This window comes from Eschrichtius robustus, chromosome 20 (assembly GCF_028021215.1).
Source record: "Eschrichtius robustus isolate mEscRob2 chromosome 20, mEscRob2.pri, whole genome shotgun sequence".
In the NCBI taxonomy this organism is placed as follows: Eukaryota; Metazoa; Chordata; class Mammalia; order Artiodactyla; family Eschrichtiidae; genus Eschrichtius; species Eschrichtius robustus.
Window position 1 is genome coordinate 5797469 of NC_090843.1, and position 20825 is coordinate 5818293.

The 20825-nt window shown below is 49.2% G+C and overlaps 1 protein-coding gene across 4 annotated transcripts in view; it reads right to left on the reverse strand.

The window, feature by feature from the left end:
- Positions 1 to 20825, reverse strand: part of SDK2 (sidekick cell adhesion molecule 2) — a 266204-nt gene that overhangs the window by 49367 nt on the left and 196012 nt on the right. For all 4 annotated transcript variants that reach the window (XM_068530696.1, XM_068530694.1, XM_068530697.1 and 1 more), the window contains exons 13-22: positions 19889 to 20065; positions 19409 to 19545; positions 18325 to 18472; positions 14647 to 14787; positions 12824 to 13005; positions 12169 to 12284; positions 2910 to 3105; positions 2623 to 2721; positions 2045 to 2236; positions 281 to 402 (exon numbers count right to left, since the gene is read on the reverse strand). In XM_068530696.1, coding sequence (XP_068386797.1) covers positions 281 to 402; positions 2045 to 2236; positions 2623 to 2721; positions 2910 to 3105; positions 12169 to 12284; positions 12824 to 13005; positions 14647 to 14787; positions 18325 to 18472; positions 19409 to 19545; positions 19889 to 20065 — 1510 coding nt within the window. The remainder of the gene's footprint in view (positions 1 to 280; positions 403 to 2044; positions 2237 to 2622; positions 2722 to 2909; positions 3106 to 12168; positions 12285 to 12823; positions 13006 to 14646; positions 14788 to 18324; positions 18473 to 19408; positions 19546 to 19888; positions 20066 to 20825) is intronic.

Consider the following 20825-nt stretch of genomic DNA (forward strand, 5'->3'; position numbering starts at 1 on the left):
GGGCTGCAGGAAGCAGCTGGTTATTTCTCTAGGCTAGCCAGTCACCACCCTGACCAGAGGGGATGTGTGTGTGTGTGTGTGTGTGTGTGTGTGTGTATGTGTACACAGGTGAGGTGGAGGTGGAACTGTGGGCATTTTTGGTGTATTTGACCTTCTGATAGTTGCATGTGAAACTCACACAGATTGAAACACACATGTGATTTGCTCTCAAGAGCAGGGGCGCCGCGAAGGCCGGGGAGCAGGCTGCCCAGGCTGTAGGGCTCTCCTCCGGCAGCTTTACCTGGGCCTCCACCAGCCAGCGGGAGATGGAGGTCTTCCCATCATAACCTGGCCTGAACTGCAAGGTCACGGAGCGGGGGCCGATGTTGGAAATGCCCAGGTTGGTGGGGGCTCCTGGGAGTTCTGGAAAAGGAAAACAGGGCAGGAAAGGAGTGAGAAGAAGGTCCTTCCACCTCCCACAGGACTCTCCAGGCACGGAGGGGGCTGTGCGTCGCACATTTATTTCCTAGACACCTCGGAGGAGGAGCATGGCCGAGGCCTCAACCCACAACACAGCCTTCGGTCCTGCATCTACGGCTCACTGTGTTCAGACCAGGGACCGAGGTAGGCTCGGGGCTGACAGAACCCCCCAGGGCCAGGAAACAGGGGCTGGGCTTCCTGAATGAATCCTCCTCTCCATCTACACATCACCCATTACAGCCCTCTCAAACCAATAATGGCTGAGGGAGGTTAGAAGGAGGGGTGAGGACAGGAGGAAGCCCCTGTATTCTTTTTTTTTTTTAATTATTAACTTTATTTTTTGGCTGCGTTGGGTCTTTGTTGCTGCGCGCGGGCTTTCTCTAGTTGCGGCGAGCGGGGGCTACTCTTCGTTGTGGTGCGCGGGCTTCTCATTGCAGTGGCTTCTCTTGTTGTGGGGCAGGGGCTCTAGGCACGCGGGCTTCAGTAGTTGTGGCATGCGGGCTCAGTAGTTGTGGCTCGCGGGCTCTAGAGCACAGGCTCAGTAGTTGTGGCGCACGGGCTTAGTTGCTCTGCGGCATGTGGGATCTTCTAGGACCAGGGCTCGAACCCGTGTCCCCTGCATTGGCAGGCGGATTCTTAACCGCTACACCACCAGGGAATTCCCGGAGCCCCTGTACTCTGACCAGGAACCTTGGGGTTCAGGGTGAACAGAAAGAGAACAGATTCCGGGGTCGGACTGTCTGAGTTGAAATCCAACTCCACTGCTTCTGATGCTGTGTGCCTTTGGGCAAGTTACCTAACCTTTCTGTGCTGCAGTGTCTTCCTCGGTAAAATGGAGATGATAATAATATTGCCTACCTCAGGGTTGTCGGGAGGGTTAAATGCACGGATGCACTGAGCTCTGGGCCAGGTGAGCACTACAATTTATCATTTGGGGTCAACTGAAGCTCAGGTATCTCAACCACCTCGGTGGGCAGGTTGAGGGATTCTGGCCACATTGCACAAGCATAGACTTACAGACCCAGACAGGACCACGTGGCTATCCAGTGTGTCTCTCCATAGACACAGATGGGGAAACTGAGGCACAGAGGGGGACGCTTGACTTGCTCAGGGTCACAGAGCCTGGCAGAAGCGGGATGGGGGCCAAAGCTTGCTGTTTACACCAGGGGTGAGATTATTCTCACCCTGCTCTATCCCCTTCCCAACCAACATTTCCACTGGTTGGAATCCGTTTGGACCTTTTGGGTGACAGTGAGAATTCTTCCCCTGAATCATAGATACCATTGCTTGATGCAGAGCCTGGAGCAGGATGGGGGAGCGGAGCGGGGGGGAAGTGGCGGAAGGAGGCAAGGGTGGGGTTCTGCGGGGGCCTGGGCTCCCCTGAGAGTCAGGGGAGGAAGTGGCAGCAGCCCACACGGCCTCACCACCACGAGGATGCAGCCGGCCCTGGGAGGACCCGGGAACCCCAGACTCCAGGGAGGGGAGAGTTCTGTGGGAAGGAGCCAATCTTCCTGAAGAAGAAGGGGCCTCCTCCCGAACAGGAGAACAAGAGGCCAGGAGTCCAGCGCTGGGAGCAGGCACCCACCTGGAGGCACCCCGGAGGAGATGGTCGAGGCGGACACCTGGCCCTGGCCCTTGGCGGTCATGGCGGCCACCTCGATGGTGTAGGTGGTAAGCGCCGTGAGGCCCGTGACGCGGTACTCCAGTGTGACGTTGGGCAGGTAGTGGGTCACGCGGGTGTTGGTCCGGTTATACTCCTCCCAGGAGATCCGATATCCTGGGGAGAGGCCCCAGGGTGGCGTGAGCTTGGCTGGGACCTTAACCTTCCGCCCTGCTTCTCACTTCCTTACTAGTCTGGCAGTTAGACATGCATTGGAAGGAGGGGGCCAAGGGAGGTGGGAGCATCGTGCCTGGGGCCCCGGGTGTAACCTGGGTGGGTGCCCCTCGTTGGGTGTGGATTGCAGGAGGGAGGGTGGGTCACTGTGGCTGAAGATCTGGGATGTGGCACAGAGCACAGGGGCTGAGAGCCTCCTCTGAGTCCTTTCTAAGAAAGAGTGGTCTGCTGGGAGGCTCTGGATGAACACTAGGTCGAAGGCAGGGGGATGGACAGGAGGACCTTTGCCGCCCGTCTCACCCCTGGGTCAGCAATGCTGTGGCGCCTACCTGTGAGGATGCCGTTCTTCTCCCCGGGCTCTTGCCAGCTGACCTTCAGCGAGGTGTCCAGGATTTCACTGAAGCTCAGGTGTCCCACGGGCCCAGGCACTGTACCCAAAAGGGTCCCCCACCCACCCAATGCCAGTTAGAGCCGGAGAGAGACCACCGTCCGCAAGGGGTCCTGGGGCGCCCCCCGGCTCGAACACAGGAGCAGGGCCGCCCTGGGCCTGGAGCGCCCAGCCTGGCCCACGGAGGGGGGTGGGGGCAGAGGGAGCCGGGGCTAGGGCGCTGCCTACCGTCCTCATGGGTGCGCGCCAGCTGCGGGGTGCTGCGAGGCCCGTCGCCGGGGGTGGTGAAGCACAGCACTGAGGTGAAGTACTCAGTGAACTTCTTCAGGCCCGACACAAAGCCCACGTGGATGCTGTCTTGAAAGTTGGGCCGGGCGGTCACCATGGTAACCTCCTCTTCCTGCTCGGGCTCCCAGGCCATCAGCTGCGGAGAGGGCAGCCACTCAAGCACGGCGGCAGCGAGCACGTGGCAGCAGAGGCCCAGCGCTTTCCCATAGGCTGGGCCAACGGACAGAAAGTGTCCAGGAGCCCAGCTTTCCTAGGGTCCCTCCTCCCCGGGAGGGGAGGCCGGGCGGATACCCACAGGCCACTGGAGCATCTGTCCTCTGGGAGCTCACTTGGGTGTGCTGTTCCATTCGCTGAGTGATTTACTCGAAGCAAGGTACCGGGGTGGGGGCGGGGCGGTTTCAGTGAGTCATCTCCCACTCGATTCCCACAGCAACCCCACAGGGAGGTACTTGACCAAGAATGGATGCATAATTTGCAGGTCCAGTGCAAAATGCAAATGGAGGCCCCCTTGTTCAAAAATTAGGAAGAATCTCCAGAGACGGCAGCAGAGCATTTAACTGAACAGGGGGTCCTTCTAAGCGTGGAGCCCTGAACGCCTACACAGGCATGAAGCCAGTCTTGTTTTTTACAGATGACGAAACAGGCTCAGAGAGGCTAAGTGACTTACAATATATCACACAGCTCCTGGGTAGCTGAGGGTCTTTGCTTCTACACCTGGGCTCCCATGCCTTTCTCTGCCTGGGCCAGGGCAGTTCCTCCTAAGAACTCTAGTATGTAGATAACTCTGTTTTAAACTTGTTCCAAGTTGGGATTTCAACTTTAACCATCCTCTAGAGGTGGAGCGTTGGCAAGAAAACCCCATCTGGAAATTCAGCATCACTTTTCCTCTAATCTCCACTCTACGTATCCTAGCCATAACTGCATAAACTCCCCACCTCCCCTTCCTGCCTCTTTTTTTAAAAATTGAAGAATAAAATTGATTTACAATGTTGTGTTAATTTCTGCTGTACAGCAAAGTGATTCAGTTATACACATATATACATTCTTTTTTTTTATATTCTTTTCCATTACAGTTTATCCCAGGGTATTGAATATAGTTCCCTGTGCTATACAGTAGGACCTTGTTGCTTATCCATCCTATATATAATACTTTGCATCTGCTAACCCCAAACTCCCAATCCATCCTTCCCCCAGCCCTCTCCCCCTTGGCAACCACAAGTCTGTTCTCCATGTCTGCGAGTCTGTTTCTGTTTCGTAGACAACTTCATTTGTGTCGTATTTTAGATTCCACATGTGAGTGACACCATAGGGTGTTTGTCTTTCTCTGTCTGACTTAGTTCACTTAGTAGGAGCACGTCTAGTTGCATCCGTATTGCTGCACCTTCCTGCTGCTACTTGATCTCCTGCCCCACACTCCTGTTTTCTGGGCCCTTCCTCTGTCTCTAACAATGACAGCTGGTCTCAGAGATTTCCTCAATTATTTGAAGTTGATTAAATAGCAGTTAATGGTGAAAAGCAACGCTGGATGAGTTTTAATAAGCCTGGGTATTTACAGACATAAAACAATACCACGCCAATGTCTCCCGATTAACTCACGCCCGTAACAACGCTTCATCTCCTCCTTTTCATGGCCGTGTGTTTATAAAGGATGTTTGGAAATTTAATTGGTATTGTGAAAAGATAGCCTATAGCAAGTTAATTAGATACCAATTAGACTCAAAAAATACTAATCAGAAATACTAAGTGGCATTTAATAAGTAGGTTAAATACCCTCCTTATTTCGGTTATCTTGTTTCATAGCAATTAAATTGCTGAACTTCGTTGGAGTAGATTAAGAAACAAGTTTGATGTTTTAATTTACTTTAATCATGTAAATTCGAATTAATTACACCATTAGAATTAATTGTGTGGTGCATTCTCCAGTAAGTGCAAAATCTGGGTAAATATTATTTTTTCCGGTTTAGGCCAATTGTGATCACTACTATTTTAAAAAATAAGGGACAAAGAATGTCTTGACAGGTGCCTTAAAGCAAATTCACAGGGAATTGTCTTCAGATACGACAAAGGAGATGGGTACAGGGTGATGGCAGTGCGGTTGGGGGGAGTCGTGACCACAGCACCGTCCTCCAGGTCCAGGCCCAGAGCCCAAGACGGAGGCAGGACAGGGGTTGCTTCAAAATGTTTACTCTGGGATGTGAGCCACTTGTCCGGTAGCTGCATCCAAAGAGGAGGAGGCTAAGGGTTAAGCGGCCTCTCCCTCAGGGCCAGGAAGACAACAGAATTGTCTTCTGCACCTTCTATTGCCTCCAAGGGGTTGGGCTCTGGGCAGCCATGGGGCGGAGGCTGTGCTCCACGCACGCACCGGGCTCTGGTCCCACGAGCCCTTCCTGTGTGCCTGGCACTGGGTTAAGCCCATCACGGACCAGTCCCGTTTCACCATCACAATGAGGATGACATGCGAATCACTGTCCTGTGCTGCTACAAAAAGGAAACCAAGGTTCAGGAAGGTTGAGGACTGGTCAGTGCACAGGGGACCTCCAGGAGCTGGCTTCAGATTTGTGGACCTGAGACCTGTGATGCAGCCCTCTATCTGCCGAGGTACACACAGCTGCCAGGTGAGGGTTGGGGGTTCTCCACGCCTGCTCTTGTTACCGGGGGTCAGCGCTGATTTACTTCGTTACGTCCTTGGTCTTGAATTCTAAGCAGACTGGGCTGCCCTGAGCATGGCTGGGGTGTGTGGGTGAGTGTGCTTGTGGGGGGACTTCAGATCTAGATGCTGGGACAGGCAACTCCACCTTAGACAGCAGAGGCCCAGGGGGTCAACCCTGTAACTGAAAGGTGTGTGTCTGTGTGTGTGTGTGTGTGTGTGTGTGTGTGTGTGATGGTGGGGGGGCCAGGGTGCAGAATGTGCAGCCAAAGCCGAGAGAAAGGACGACAGAGCACAGCTTTGTCATTTACTGTGTGACCCTGGGAAAATCACTCAACCTCTCTGAGCCTCAGGCTATTACAGGAGACAGTATTAGCTACCTCAATGGTTGTAGAGAAAAGGGCCGAACTGACGTGCCTCCTGTTTCTGATGGAGGCAGTACATCGCGGGCTCGAGAGTCTAGGAGAGTATAACCTGCTAGATTCTGGAGTTAAAAACAAGTAGGGGAACATTTTGGTACATGACTCTTTTTGAACTATGGTTTTCTCAGGGTATATGCCCAGTAGTGGGATTGCTGGGTCGTATGGTAGTTCTATTTGTAGTTTTTTAAGGAACCTCCATACTGTTCTCCATAGTGGCTGTATCAATTTACATTCCCACCAACAGTGCAAGAGTGTTCCCTTTCCTCCACACCCTCTCCAGCATTTATTGTTTCTAGATTTTTTGATGATGGTTCATTGCAGCTCTATTTACAATAGCCAGGACATGGAAGCAACCTAAATGTCCATCGACAGATGAATGGATAAAGAAGATGTGGCACATATATACAATGGAATATTACTCAGCCATAAAAAGAAATGAAATGGAGGTATTTGTAATGAGGTGGATGGAGTTAGAGTCTGTCATACAGAGTGAAGTAAGTCAGAAAGAGAAAAACAAATACAGTATGCTAACACATATATACGGAATCTAAGGGGAAAAAAAAAAAAAAGCCATGAAGAACCTAGTGGCAAGACGGGAATAAAGACACAGACCTACTAGAGAATGGACTTGAGGATATGGGGAGGGGGTGGGGTGAGAAGTGACAGGGTAAGAGAGTGTCATGGACATATATACACTACCAAATGTAAAATAGATAACTAGTGGGAAGCAGCCGCATAGCACAGGGAGATCAGCTCGGTGCTTTGTGACCACCTAGAGGGGTGGGATGGGGAGGGTGGGAGGGAGGGAGATGCAAGAGGGAAGAGATATGGGAACATATTGTATGTGTATAACTGATTCACTTTGTTATAAAGCAGAAGCTAACACACCATTGTAAGGCAATTATACTTCAATAAAGATGTTTAAAAAAAAAAACAAAAAACAAGTAGGGGAAATTCTCTTTTTCACCCTCCCTTTGTCTTTCCCTCTACTTTTCTATCTCTTTGCATTTGCACGGATTCGCGCAAAGCATCCTGGAAGGATATGTAAGAAATTAACAACAGTGGTTCCCTGGAGTGCTGAGAATTTCAAGGTTGGGGGCGGATAGAACCAGGCAGATGAGGGACTGGGGTGGCATGGTGTGGGATGGAGGATGTCTGCTATAAGTTTATCTTTTTACATTTGTTGGTTTTTGAATCGTGTAAATATATTCCCGGTTAAAAATTAAATTAAAAAATTAAAAAAATAATGGGGGCGATTTGGCAATAGCAGCAAAATTAGACACATTTAACCTTTTGCCCTAGCAATCTCATTTCTAAGAATCTATTCCAGAGTTATATGTGACAGTATGAAAAAATGTATGTGCAAAACTATTCACTGCAGAAATGTTTGTTATAGTAAAAGACTGGAAACAACCAAAATGTCATCACTAGGGAGCTGGCTGACTAAACAATGGGAGATCCACATGATGGAACACAATACAGATTTTTCAAAAAGGGACAAGGAATATCTCTATATACTCCTACAGAGAGATCTCCAGGATACAATGTAAATAGAAAAGCAAAATGGAGAAAGTATGTAGAATACACTGTCATTTATCTAAGAAGGCGAGGATACACATTTATACATGCATGCCTTTGTTTATGTTAAAGACATGGAAGGGAAAACCGAACCAAACCAACAAACAAAAAGAAATCACTTCTCTTGGGAAGGAAGAGGACCAGAATTCAGGCTGATTTTTTCTGAATTAACTTTGCTTTGTAGATTTAACCTTGCAACCATGTAAATAAGCTACATAATTATAGAATAAAATTAAATAAAAAAATCAATCCCTAAAAATCGAAACCCAAATGAAACAAATGAACCTCACAGTGTATTGAACTGTAGCAAAATTACACAGAAAGAAACCATTTCAGAGACTTTGTAGCACAGAAAGGGGGGGACTGTATCCCTGGTGGGATACATCCTAAGAACTACAGATAATCTGAAACTATTTTCAGTAATCACAGTGTTGATATTGCTGTTCTGAAACTGTTGTGGGTATTTGTGGGATCAAGTAGGTGAGTAATTCTGTTGCTGTGGAAGAAACTAGATTTTCAGAATGGAGAAAAGAGAGACAAAAGACCAATGAGATTATTTTTAAAATGTTAGAGTCCTGAAATTGAATTGGAAGTATCAGTATGTGTTTTATCTTTAAAAAAAGTATTTCTGAGTTGTCCATTCACAGGGCCTTGAAACAACAACCAATGCTAGAATCAGGAGCACCCCCAGTGCCCAGATTTTGGTGTCTAACTATCATTAAAAGAAACAAGGGCTCCTTGATGACGTGGCTGATCCCAGGCACAGGGCAGGAGAAGGAGCTAGCTTGGGCCACCCTGTCACACCAGATAGCAAGGAAGCTATCAAAGACTCCTGGGGCCACATCAAAAGGACTCACCAACTTGAAGAGGTGGGTGGGCGATGGGTCAGTTTGGCATCAATAAGAGTAATAATGGCAGTGGATTGAAACATATCAGATGTATTAAAAATCCTTAAGGACATAATAATACTAACAAAAACAGAACAAAAAGATGCCTCCCTCTGCCCCCATCCAAACTCACCTGTCACCTTAGAAGATGCTAAGGAACCAATTCTGAAAATTGTTAAGTCGTGGAAAAGAACTGAGCATTTACCATGCTTTTCCTAGATGAACCAAACCTTCAGGTAACCAAAAAGTTGTTAACGGAAAAATTCTTTTGGGGGGAAAGTATTTCAGCTCATAAATCAAGAAGAAATCATAATATTCAAGTATCCTCACTTTGATACTTGAATACATTTCATACCCTCAATTATCCCCTATTGAGATAATACAGCACACAAGGGTGGTCAATGGTCACCACATCCTAGTAAGAGAGACAGGCAGACTCTGTGCCTTCTAATGAAAATGCACAGCACCATGTAGGAAGTAATATTTTGGAAAAAAAAATCATCAAATCTGAGTATGATCAAGCCTCTAGTTCTAAGTTCAAATTTACTGCAAATATAGTGTTCAGAGGAATATATTAAATGACCCCACAGGGATGCAGTCAGCAAATCCAGGCTGTGGAAAACTCTATAGGACAAATGACTAAGTTTCTTTACTAAATAAATTAAAAGGAAGAGAGAGCGAGAGAGAGAAAGGAGAGAGAGAATCTGTAGATCAACTGAGACCTAGAAAACTTCAACCAATTGCAATTGTGTGGCTTTCATTTGGACCCTGAGGCAAATAAACCAACCAGTAAAAGAAATGACGTGGCAACTGGGGAAATTTGAATGCTAACCGGGGGTATCTGATGCTATTAAGGGGACTGTTGATATTTTAAGGCACCATAATGAGAATGTGATTATTGTGGTTAGGTTTTAAGTAGAGACTTTATCTATAATATTTCTCTGCAGAAATATTTATGGATGAAAGGATACAATACCTGGGATTTCCTTACAAATATTCTAGGGGAGAAGCAGAGGGCTGGAAAATAGAGGGAACACATTGGCCCATGAGTTGGTACCTGTCGAAGCCAGGGTGCATTATGGTTTTATCAAGTCATCTTAGTCTCCTCACTACTTTTGTAGATGTTTGAAATTGTTCACAATTCAAAGGGGAAAAAAAGGCCCCTTCTCACTGGAAGGATGGAAGGGACAAACACTGCTTTTTTTTCCTCCCTGTGATACTGAAGGCCAAAGGAGCAAGAAACAAAATCCCCACTTGTATCCATTTATACTTAGAAAAAATCAAGTTATAGTTATTAGTTTACAATTAAATCATACGACACTTTCTTTTTAATGCACGACAAGGTGCAGGCTCTGGAGTTTGAAGCCAAGCTTTGTAGTTACTCTGACTGTGAACAAGTCACTTGCCCTCATGCCTCAGTTTCCTCCTCTGTAAAATGGGGTGATGATAACAAGCCTTCCTTTTTAGGATTTCTTGTGCAGCTTGCATGAGACAAGAATGTGAGGGAAGCCCAGGCATCCTGCCTGGCATGTAGAAAGTGCCCTGTAAGCGTGAGCTCTTCTTAAGCACCAGTTTCTATGCTCAAGCTATCTGGACAATTCATTTCTGCTGACTTTCTTGGAACAGTTACAGGGCACTGGGCACAGACTGGACCTGGGAGTCAGGTGGGCTTCTGCAGCTTCCTCTGGCTCTGGGTCATACTGAGTCGTTGCCCTAATTGTCCCGGCCACTAAGCTGGTCTCCTTGGCCCTCTGGGAGCCATTTGCCTTAGGAGTTTGCAGCCCAGGCCTCCCCAAGGTGGCAGGAAACTTAGAATCGGCAGCAAGAAGCTAGTCGTTCCCAGCTCAGCTCCTCTGCACGATGCGAGCCTCCCCCTTCCCTCCACTGCCTCCCCCAGAGTCCCAATTAGCAGGTTTCTCCAGCCAGTCGGCACTACCAGCGAGCAGCTACAGCCCTGGTCCAGGGAGGCCCCGCTCAGCCTCGGTGATGCACTTTCCTGGAAGCGAGATGGCTGCGGCTGGGGTGTATCGGGATCTGGACCCTCCCTCCTGTACTTGAAACACCAGCAGAAAATTCTCTTGGTGATTTAATCTCAGCCCCTTCCTGCCCATCCATCCCCACCTTGCAGCAGCAAAGGCTAAGGCTGCTAGTCCTAGAAATGGTCCTTGCTGTCACACACGGGTGGTGTGGGGATCTTCTGGAAGTATCTGAGGTCACCTCGAGGCCACCAGAGCCCGCGGTTCTCTGCCCTTCATGGCTGGCTTCCTGGTGACATGCCTCTCACATCTGGAGGGAGCCCACTGCATCCTCCCACCCGCCCCACTCAGCTGGGGCAAAGCTGTAAAACACGGCGTGGACCACACACTCTGTAATCTGCCATCTCCCATTCTCTTAGGGAAGGTCAGCTCCGGGCTCCTCGTGGGGTGAGAGGAGAGACCCAGGAGTGGCTGCCAGCAGGGGATAGTTGAGAAGTCCCGACTTGCAGCAGCACAGTACCAATTATAGCAAATTTACTACCGTCACCATCACCACCGCTGCTAGTGCTTTTTTTCATGGCTGAATTGTTTCCCCTCCAATTTTTATGTGGAAGCCCTAACCCCCAGGACCTCAGAATGTGACTGTGTTTGGAGATAGCCTTTAAAGAGGTAATTAAGTTAAAATGAGGTCCGTAGTGTGGGCCCTCATCCAATAGAACTGGTGTCCTTCTAAGAAGCGGAAATCTGGACACAGACACACAGAGGAAAGACGCGTGAGGACACAGAGAAGGCGGCCGTCTACGTGCCAAGAAGAGACGCCTCAAAAGGAACCAGCCCTATCAACACCTTGATCTTGGACTTCTGGCCCCCAGAACTGTGACGAACTACATTTCTGCTGTTTAAGCTGCCCGGTCTGTGATACTCTGTGAGGGCAGCCTGAGCAACGAATCCATTTCTACTACTGTTGCTACCGTTTTCTGAATGCTTGTTATGTGCTCGTCAACTGCTCAGAAAATTACAGATATTCTCATTTAATCCTCACGCAATCCTAAGGAACAGAAATTATCATCATCTTCGTGTGCGAATGAGGAAACAGGATGTCTCTTGGTTCCCTAGCGGCCAGAACAGTGCCTATGGTTGGGCTCAATAAACACTTATTGAAGGAAGGATGCTCAGACGGTCTATAGGACTTGTCCAGGGACCCGGCCAGCGGCAGAGCCAGGACTTTAATCTAAGCTCTCTGAGTCCTAGCCCTGCCCTTAAACACACGGTGTAGGGTCCAGTACAGTCTGAGGACAAATGACCCTGCAGAGTGCCCATTAGCCCATGGCTTGGGAGTAGGAAGTACGTTCTGGATTTTTCTGATGGGGCCATGGCTATGTGGGGATCCGGAGCCTGAAGCAAACCTGGTTTTGTTTATAAGGCAGGCTCATCGAGACTGACTGCTCCCTGCACTGGGGCACAGACAGGCCAGCGTCCGTACTCCCCGCGGCCTGCACGTGGACCTGGGGAGAGCCCGCATGCCCCTTGCCTTGATCATGTGTCCTCTGCTTGGCTTGAACCAATGATTTCAGAGACAGCGGGGACTCCCTCCTCCCCCTCCCTCGCCTTCTCCCTGCCTCTGCGGCCTGCGTCCTCCTTCCGAGAATCTCCAGGCTTCCTCTCGGGGCAAGGAGAGGCCTTATGTACCTTGTAGCCCTGGTTGATGCCATTGATGAACTGAGGGCTGGGGGCATTCCAGGTGAAGCGGATGGTCGTGGAGTTGGTGGCTTCTGCATGCACGTTGCCCGGAGGGACCGTGGGGACTGAAGGAGAGCAGAGAGGTAGGGGTGTGGGTGGAGGGGGCACAGTCTGACTGTCTGGCCCGGTTAAGCAGAGAAAACACATGAGGTCTGCAGACACTGCTTTACACCCCTCCCCCCAGCTCCTCCCCTGCTGCTACGGAGACTTCAGATGCCCTCTTTCTGTAGATTAGTTTGGGCTTAATAAAACCGGTCTGGTCCATTTCACAGGGTACCCACAAATAAAAGTGATGGATCTGAAAATGCTCAGGGTGGTTTTTAGGTACAACGCTAAATGTAAGCTGTTTCATGATCCAGTTAATGGGAAACTTTGCAGAAGGTCCCTGTACCCCCGAAGCCTCTGCCTTCATCACACCCACCCCAACCTCTTCATCTTTCCCTCCGTCCTCCCACCCTACGGGGTAGCTGGGCACAGCATGCGACAGCCTGGGACTGCATAAAACAGGTGACACGGTTGAGGCAGTCAGGACTGGACAGTCAGGACCCAACAGGCACGGAGAGGGGGAAGCACCAGCTCCTCCACGGCCACTGTCCCCACCCACCTCCCTGCAGTGTCCACTCGGTGACTTTGCTGCTGTAGACACCCAGTCCGGCGCTGTTGTAGGCGGCCACCTCGATCTCGTAGTTGGTCCAGATGATGAGGTCCTCCAGCAGCAGGTTGTTGACATCAGCATCTGTGATGTTCTTAAACTGGTACCCGACAGGCAGCCCGGCCAGGCAGTACCTGAGGGGAGAAAGCCAGGATGCCACGGATTGGAATCAGCCTGCTTGTCCTCGTGCCCAGGAAGCTGTCTGTGATGGTGGAAACCCACATCCATGCTGTCCAACATGGGACCTGCTGGCACTTGTGGTTGTTGGGCACCTGAAACGTGCTTAGTGTAACTGAGGAACTAACTACGTTTGTCATTTAATCTACTTTTTTATTAATTTAAATGGCTGCAAGTGACCAGCGGCTACCCCACGGGATAACACAAGTCCAGGGGATGTGTCCGGACTCTTCTTTTTGACGGGGGAGGAGGACATTGGTAGGATGGCTAGCCAGGGATGCTGAGAGTTCCTGGGAAGATCTCACTGGTCTAGCTTTGAGGGGTCGCTGATCAGAGAGTGGTCTCCAAAGGTTGGGCTCATTTTCTTTCTCCTTCTAGGAGAATGGCTCCCTCTTTTGACAGCCATTCACTGAGGTGGAAAGAAAAAAACCTGAGGCTACATACTCTACCAAGTTCCACCTTCCACTGGAAAAAAGAATGCAGGGTAATAAATAAATGGGATATGTACAGGCAAATTGTGGAGGATGGATAGCTCATAGGAGAACAACAATGTGCACACACTTTAACGTCTAACTATTGGGAAATCAGAGGCCCCAGATTATTTTGATGCTTCACAAAACCCCATAGCAGTGGTTCTCAAAGCCTTAGTGTGCATTAAAGACACCTGCAAAGCCTGTTGAAACACAGATTGCTGGGCTTACCCCAAAGTTTCCCATTCCGTAGGTCAGGGGTGGGACTTGAGAATTTGCATTCCTATCAAGTTCTCAAGTGATGCCGATATTGCTGGCCCAGGGACCACACTTTGAGAACCACTGCCCTTTAGGATTCACCAAAAAGCCCACGACGAAATTAACCGATAATGGAGCAGCCAAACCAACGGTAACTTCTTCCAAAATTTGGGAAGTCCAGTGCTGTGAGTGTACTCATTCAGGAAAGAGACATGTGAAGTTGCCTAGCATCTTGCAACCAGCCAGAGTTCAGAATATTGACACAAGTTCTCAGAAGTTTCAAGTAACAGGCTACTTTTCTTTTATGAATACCAAATTTTAGTAACAACTTAATAATACACTTTCAGGTTACCAGTGAAGCACCCACAGTCAAATGTAAAAATAAAAGGCTATATAACTGGGCTTCATTTGGCAGTAGGGACCAAAGACAGGACTTCCACTTTTAACCAGTTCTTGGCCTAGTAATTCGTCCACTCATTGTCTATCCTGGGGAAATCTGGCCTGCTAGAATATTCTTGGTTTCCCAGGTGGTTGGTCCCCTGGATAGTTATGTGTCTCCGTGCAGCCCTATTCCTATGCAGCCCTGACATCTGGCAGACTTGCCATCCGTACAGCCTTAAGGAGGCTACATTGTATCTCCTCTCTAACCATTCCTATTGGTTTCCAAGGCTCTCACTGCTGGAAGTTCTTCTAGATGTCTAACTTCAATCCTTCCTACTGTAGTGTAGGCATTTCTTGTTGCCTGGTCCTTGCTGATGAAGAAGGACCTGCCATGAATCTGCTCTGTTTTCCAGTCCACTCCCTGACCCTCCCTCATCTCTTTCCTCTTGAGTCTGGGCGGCCCCTCCTTTCCCTGGTGCGGACGCCTACCTGATGATGTAGCCCTTAAGGATGCCATTCTGGTGGCTCTCGGGAGGTGGCTGCCACTGGATCATGATGGATTGGTTGGTCCGGCCGCTGGCGATGACATTCTGTGGAGGGGCCGTGGGGGGCTCCTCAGGAAGGGAGACCCTGGATAGGAAAACACCAAGAATGGGCAGGGCTTTTCACTCCTAGTCTCCACGGTAAATACAGGAGTTTAATGGGATATGAAGAGGCCCCACCCTGCTCTGTCCCTGGATGACTCTGCACAATTGCTGTGTGCTTTTGGGCTAGTCACTTAACCTCTCTGAGCTTGCTTCTTTACCTGTAAAAGCAGTACCATAAAGTCCACTTGCCTGCTTTACGAGTGGTTGAAGCTCGAATGACACAATGTATATGGAAGTCTTTTTAAAACACTGTAAAGCACCAGATATGTGTACTTTCTGTGCGGTTGAGGGACACAGGCCTTGGTTTCCCATTTGTCAAAGAAGCTGCTGTCGGGGTTGATGACGTCATGAGTGTTCAAGTATTTTAGGAGCAGGAGTGTCAAATACTCACCTCCCAGTTACCAGCTGGTGGTGAACTTGAACCGGGCTTCCTTTACGAACCAGCTGAGCCCAGGCAGAGGTAGGGCAGGCCGGGTAGGGGTGGCGGGGTGTGTGGGTGAGAGTTTGAGCATCCCCCCACCCCCCGAAGCCCGGTGCTACTGCATTTCTTTCTCTGGCATGGCCAGGGGACACAGCATTCCACCTCTGTATTTTTCACATAAATGACATGCATCCATTAACAACAAAAGTTGATTATTTTTGATGGATGTCTTTCCCGTTTTGTTTACGTTTTTGTTTCCTCATGGATAGCTTTTCCAAAACATCCTGCACCCTCCCATGGCTTTGTAAAGCCTAAAGTGAGGGTAATTTAACCTTTTTCTTGCTGACTCAGGACGATTCATTAGGAAGATGAATCAGCATTACAGAGGGAAGCCCAAAGGACTGGAGAAGTTATAGGATGGTTTCCCTACACTTCGAGGCCTCTTGTTATTGGGATTTCGTAGCTCTGAAGGATTGGGGCCATGTCCATTTTTTTCCCCTGCACCACCTCTCGTGGTCCAAACATGGCCTGGCACATAGTGGGTGCTCAGTAAACAGTGAATGAATAAATTCTCCTATAACCGCTCTCCATGCCAGGCTGTTAGCTGTCACTTCTTCCTCCTGTTAGAGTGTCACAGCCCCTGTGGCATCCCCCTAGTAAAAGCCAAAGGGATTCAAGCTTATTGGAACTGTGGGGAAACCACAATGATTGATTTAACCCAGTGGGGGGTCTGTGTACACACCAAAGAGCATCTTTTAAAAAGCAAAGTGCATTCTTGGCTCCCTTAGCAAACACTATGATGGTTTATTTCTGGGCTCTCAATTCTGTTCCATTGGTCTATGTGTCTATTTTTTTTTTTTTTTTGCTGCACCACGCAGCTTGCAGGATCTCAGTTCACCAACCAGGGATTGAACCCAGGCCACAGCAATGAAAGTGCTGAGTCCTAACCACTGGACTGCCAGGGAATTGCCTATGTGTGTATTTTTATGAGTAGCATACTGTTTGGTTACTATAACTTTGTAGCATAGTTGGGAATCAGGAAGTGTGGTGCCTCTCGCTTTGTTCTTTGTTCTCAGGATTGCTTTGGCTATTTGGGGTCTTTTGTGGCTCTATACAAATTTTATAATTGTGTTTTACTATTTCTGTGAAAAATGCCATTGGAATTGTGATAGGGATTGCATCGAATCAATGGATGGCTTTGGGCGATATGGACATTCTAACAATATTAACTCTTCTCAATGGGAAAAGGACAGTCTCTTCAATAAATGATGTTGGGAAAACTGGATAACCATATGCAGAAGAAGGTAATTGGACCTCTATTTTACACCACTCCCAAAAATGAACTCGAAATGGATTAAAGACGAACTTAAGACCTGAAACTATAAAACTCCTAGAATAAAACATAGGGGAAGAGCTCCTTGATGCTGGTCTTGGCAGTAATTTCCTGGATATGACATCAAAAGGACAAGCGACAAAAGCAAAAATAAATAAAAGCGGGACTATATCAAACTAAAAAGCTTCTGCACAGAAAAAGAAACAACAAAATGAAAAGGCAACATATGGAATGGAAGAAAATATCTGCAAACCATATATCTGATAAGGGGTTAATATCCAAAATATATAAAGAACTCACACAACTCAACAGCAAAAAACTAAATAATCTGATCAAAAAATGGGCAAATGAGCTGCACAGGCATTTTTCCAAAGAAGACATAAAAATGGCCAACAGGTCAATGAAAAGGTGCTCAACGTCACTAACCATCAGGGAAATGCAAATCAAAACCACAGTGAGATATTACCTTACACCCATCAGAATGACTATTATCAAAAAGACAACAAATAACAAGCGTTGGTGAGGATGTGGATAAAAGGGACCCCTCATGCACTGTTGGTGTGAGTAAGAATTGGTATAGGGACTATGGGAAAAAGTATGGAGGTTCTCCCCCCAAATTGGAAATAGAACTACCATGTGATCCAGCTACCCCACTTCTGGGTATATATCCACCCCAAAGAAATGAAAACAGGATCTCGAAGACATAAATGCACTCCCATGTTCACGGCAGCATTATTCACAATAGCCAAGATATGGAAACACCCTAAGTGTCCATCAACAAATAAATGGATAAAGAAGATGTAACACAGCTATACAATGAAATATTTTCCAGCCATGAGAAAGAAAGAAATTCTGCCATTTGCAAAAACATGGATGGACCAGCAGGGTATTATGCTAAGTGAAATAAGTCAGACAGAGAAAGACAGATACTGTAGATCTCACTTATATGTGCAGTCTAAAGGAGCTGAACTCAGAGAAACAGAGGAGGTGGGGGGCTGGGGAAGATGTTAGTCAAAAGGCATAAATTTCCAGTTATAAGAATAACAAGTTCTGGTGATGGAATATACAGCATGGTGATTATAGCTAAGAATACTGTATTATATACTTGAAGGTTACTAAGAAAGTAGATCTCAAATGTTCTCACGACAAAAAGAAATGGTAATTATGTGACAGGATGGAGGTGTCAGCTAACACCACGGGGGTAATCATTTTGCCATATAGGAGTGTGTCAAATCAACGTATTGTACACCTTAAACTTACATAATGTTACATGTCAACGATATCTCAGTAAATCTGGAAAAAATAAAAATACACATAAAAAAATAAAGAGCAAAGCACACAGCTTTGGGGCATGGGATTGGTGCCACTATCATTCTGACCTGATGTCTTCTTTCTCACTAGAGGAGGCTGCTTGTTCTATGGGGGTCTAGGTGGCTAGAACGCGCCTCCTACACAAGTGGGTATTAAAATGCATGAACTGCTGTTTTTATTAAACTTTCATCATGTTAAAAAAAGCTTTGTTGGAGGCTTCATGGGGTCTGGCACCATGCAAGGCATTGCATACAGAGATCCGTGTAGATCCTAGATGTCTTTGGAAATTCACGTGCGTTTAACAATAATGGCAACCCATGGGGATGTAGAGCAGAATGGGGTTAAGTCTTGGAACGCGCACGGCCCACAGTGAGAGGGACAACTCAATTGGGTTAGAGAGTTGAGCCCCTGACACCCACCGCTGGAGGCCCTGACACCCACCCTGCTCCCCTCACCTCTCTGTGTCCTTGCTGAACTGTCCTTTCCCCACGTCGTTGACGGCACAAAGACGGAACTGGTAGGAACGTGCGGGAACCAAGCCCTTGACCATCACCGAGGTGGCCTCGGGGTCCACACTGGCCAGGAGCACTGTCCAGGGGGCATCTACAGGGACAGAGGGTGGAGGCTGAGGTGGGCATCTTGGGGGCGCACGCTTCTTCCCCCTCCATTCCCAGCAGGCGTCCAGCCTCGTTTGGGCTGGCAGGGTAGTACCTCCCCAGCTTGGTCCAGTAGAGGCTGGTCACGTCATTTTTCTGGGTCCCCTTAGCCCACATGTCCCAGGGGGTTGGGGAGTCCTGAGGAGGGAGCAAGGGCTCATGGGAACTGAGAGGCCTTTTCTATCTTTTTTTTTTCTCAAATTGATGAGCTCTAGCAAACTGTATTTGAAACACCCCTCAAATGATGCCTGCTAATTATTTTGGAGTTCATGGCTTGGGGATGGAGGATAAAAATTAAAAAAAACACAAACTAACAGCCAGGGACTTCCCTGATGGCACAGTGGTTAAGAATCCGCCTGCCAATGCAGGGGACATGGGTTCGACCCCTGGTCCGGGAAGATCCCACATGCCGTGGAGCCACAAAGCCCGTGGCCACAACTACTGAGCCTGCGCTCTAGAGACTGCGAGCCACAACTACTGAAGCCCACGCGCCTAGAGCCTGTGCTCTGCAACAGGAGAAGCCACTGCAATGAGAAGCCCGCGCACCGCAACGAAGAGTAGCCCCCGCTCGCTGCAACTAGAGGAAGCCCGTGCGCAGCAACAAAGACCCAACGCAGCCAAAAAATATATATAAATAAATAAATTAATTAAAAAAAACAACAACAAAAAACAAACAAAAAACGAATGGCCAGTGTCTTGGGGCTTCTGGGTGGCAGGTCCCAAGTCCAGCCCGTGCGTTATCTCGTTCAATTGTCACACGACTGGAGGACGCCGTGGCTCATTTTACAGATGAGGGAGCTGGGCCGTCCAGAGGGTTCGCTCAAAGGCACAGAAGTGGGGTCGCCCTGGCTGCGGTCGGTGGAGGGGGCGCGCGCAGCCTTACTGTTCTCCGACATCTCCAGGACGTAGCGGATCAGCGGGCTGTTGCCGTCAAAGGGCTTGGCCCACGTCAGGTTGATGGCCCTTCTCTCCGCGGCGCTGAGAGTCGCCACTGGGTGCTCAGGGGCATGAGGCAGCTGCCTGGAGGAGACAGGTGTGGTGGGCACCGCTGTGAGGTCTAGAATTAGGTGACACCCAGGACTCAGTCTGAGCTCCCGTGATATCTGGTGCTCAGCCCCAGAAACCCAGCCTTCGGGGCCATCTAGCTGGAGATTCTGCGCACAGGCTTTGGCCCACCTGTCCAAAGCCATAACCCAGACTCACCGCCCTTGACAGGGGCCGAACTGAGCCGGCGAAGGCCTGGAGGATGCTGGGGTGAGGTGGGCGGGCTCAGGTCACACCTGGCCTGGTGGCCTGCCTAGACGCAGCCTTCCCTTTGCCGCCTGCACCCCTTTACCCCGGAGCCTGGGCAGGCCGCCCTCACCTCACGCGCAGGTGGGCACTGCGAGAGTCGTTGCCTCCGGCTGAGAGCACCCGGCAGGTGTAGGTGCCGATGTCCCCGGACCACGTCTGCGAGATGTGCAGGGAGCCGTTTCTGTCCAGACGGGTGCGGGGGTTGCCCTCCATGCTCAGCGTGGCCCCATCCTTCTCCCAGACGTACCTGAGAGTAAGAAGGACTGCTAAGTATAGAGAGGCAGGGAAGGCAGGGTGGGGGGCTGCTGGGGGGTGGGCACAGCCTAGGGCTGGTCTGGAGCAGGGAGCTCCAAAGGTGGGCAGGGGGCGAGCCCCCAGCCACAGAGGGGGCACCTGCAGCCCATCACGCCTGCGGGTGGGGCCCTCGGTCCAGGAGCATAACCACAGCATTATCCACCGTTCACACCTTCAGTTCAGGTCCAGGTCATAGCCTGGTTGCCATCACCAAGCGGCGCAGAGTGGACAAAAGGTATTCTTCCAAAGAGTTTAAAAGATTAGGGCTGGAAAAAGAATGAACGTCTCCACGTAGACTACATCTGGGGATTAGTTTTATGAAGGGAATCATTAGATCAATGCATCACTGTGACAAATTAACTTCAGCGTCCAGAAAAATCACTTTAGCTTTGGTCAGTCAGTACAAAGGGGGACTTGAGAAATTACACACATGCCCGTGCCTGACAATGAGAAATATCTGCTCTGGATTTGTTCTGGAGGAGACACAATAATTGTCATCAACACACACAGGGTGCCAGCTCCTGGGAGGATGCTGGGCTGCTACCCGCCAGGGAAGGTCGACCAGGGCGACCAGGGCAGGAATGCGGTCGGGCTGGGATGCTTTCCTAATAACCCATCGCTCGCTCAATGAAGGGACAGGGTGATGGGACTGAATCACACGGCCCTGGAACTCTCTGGGTTTAGGGAGTGTGAGACGGCTTGGGAGAATGAGC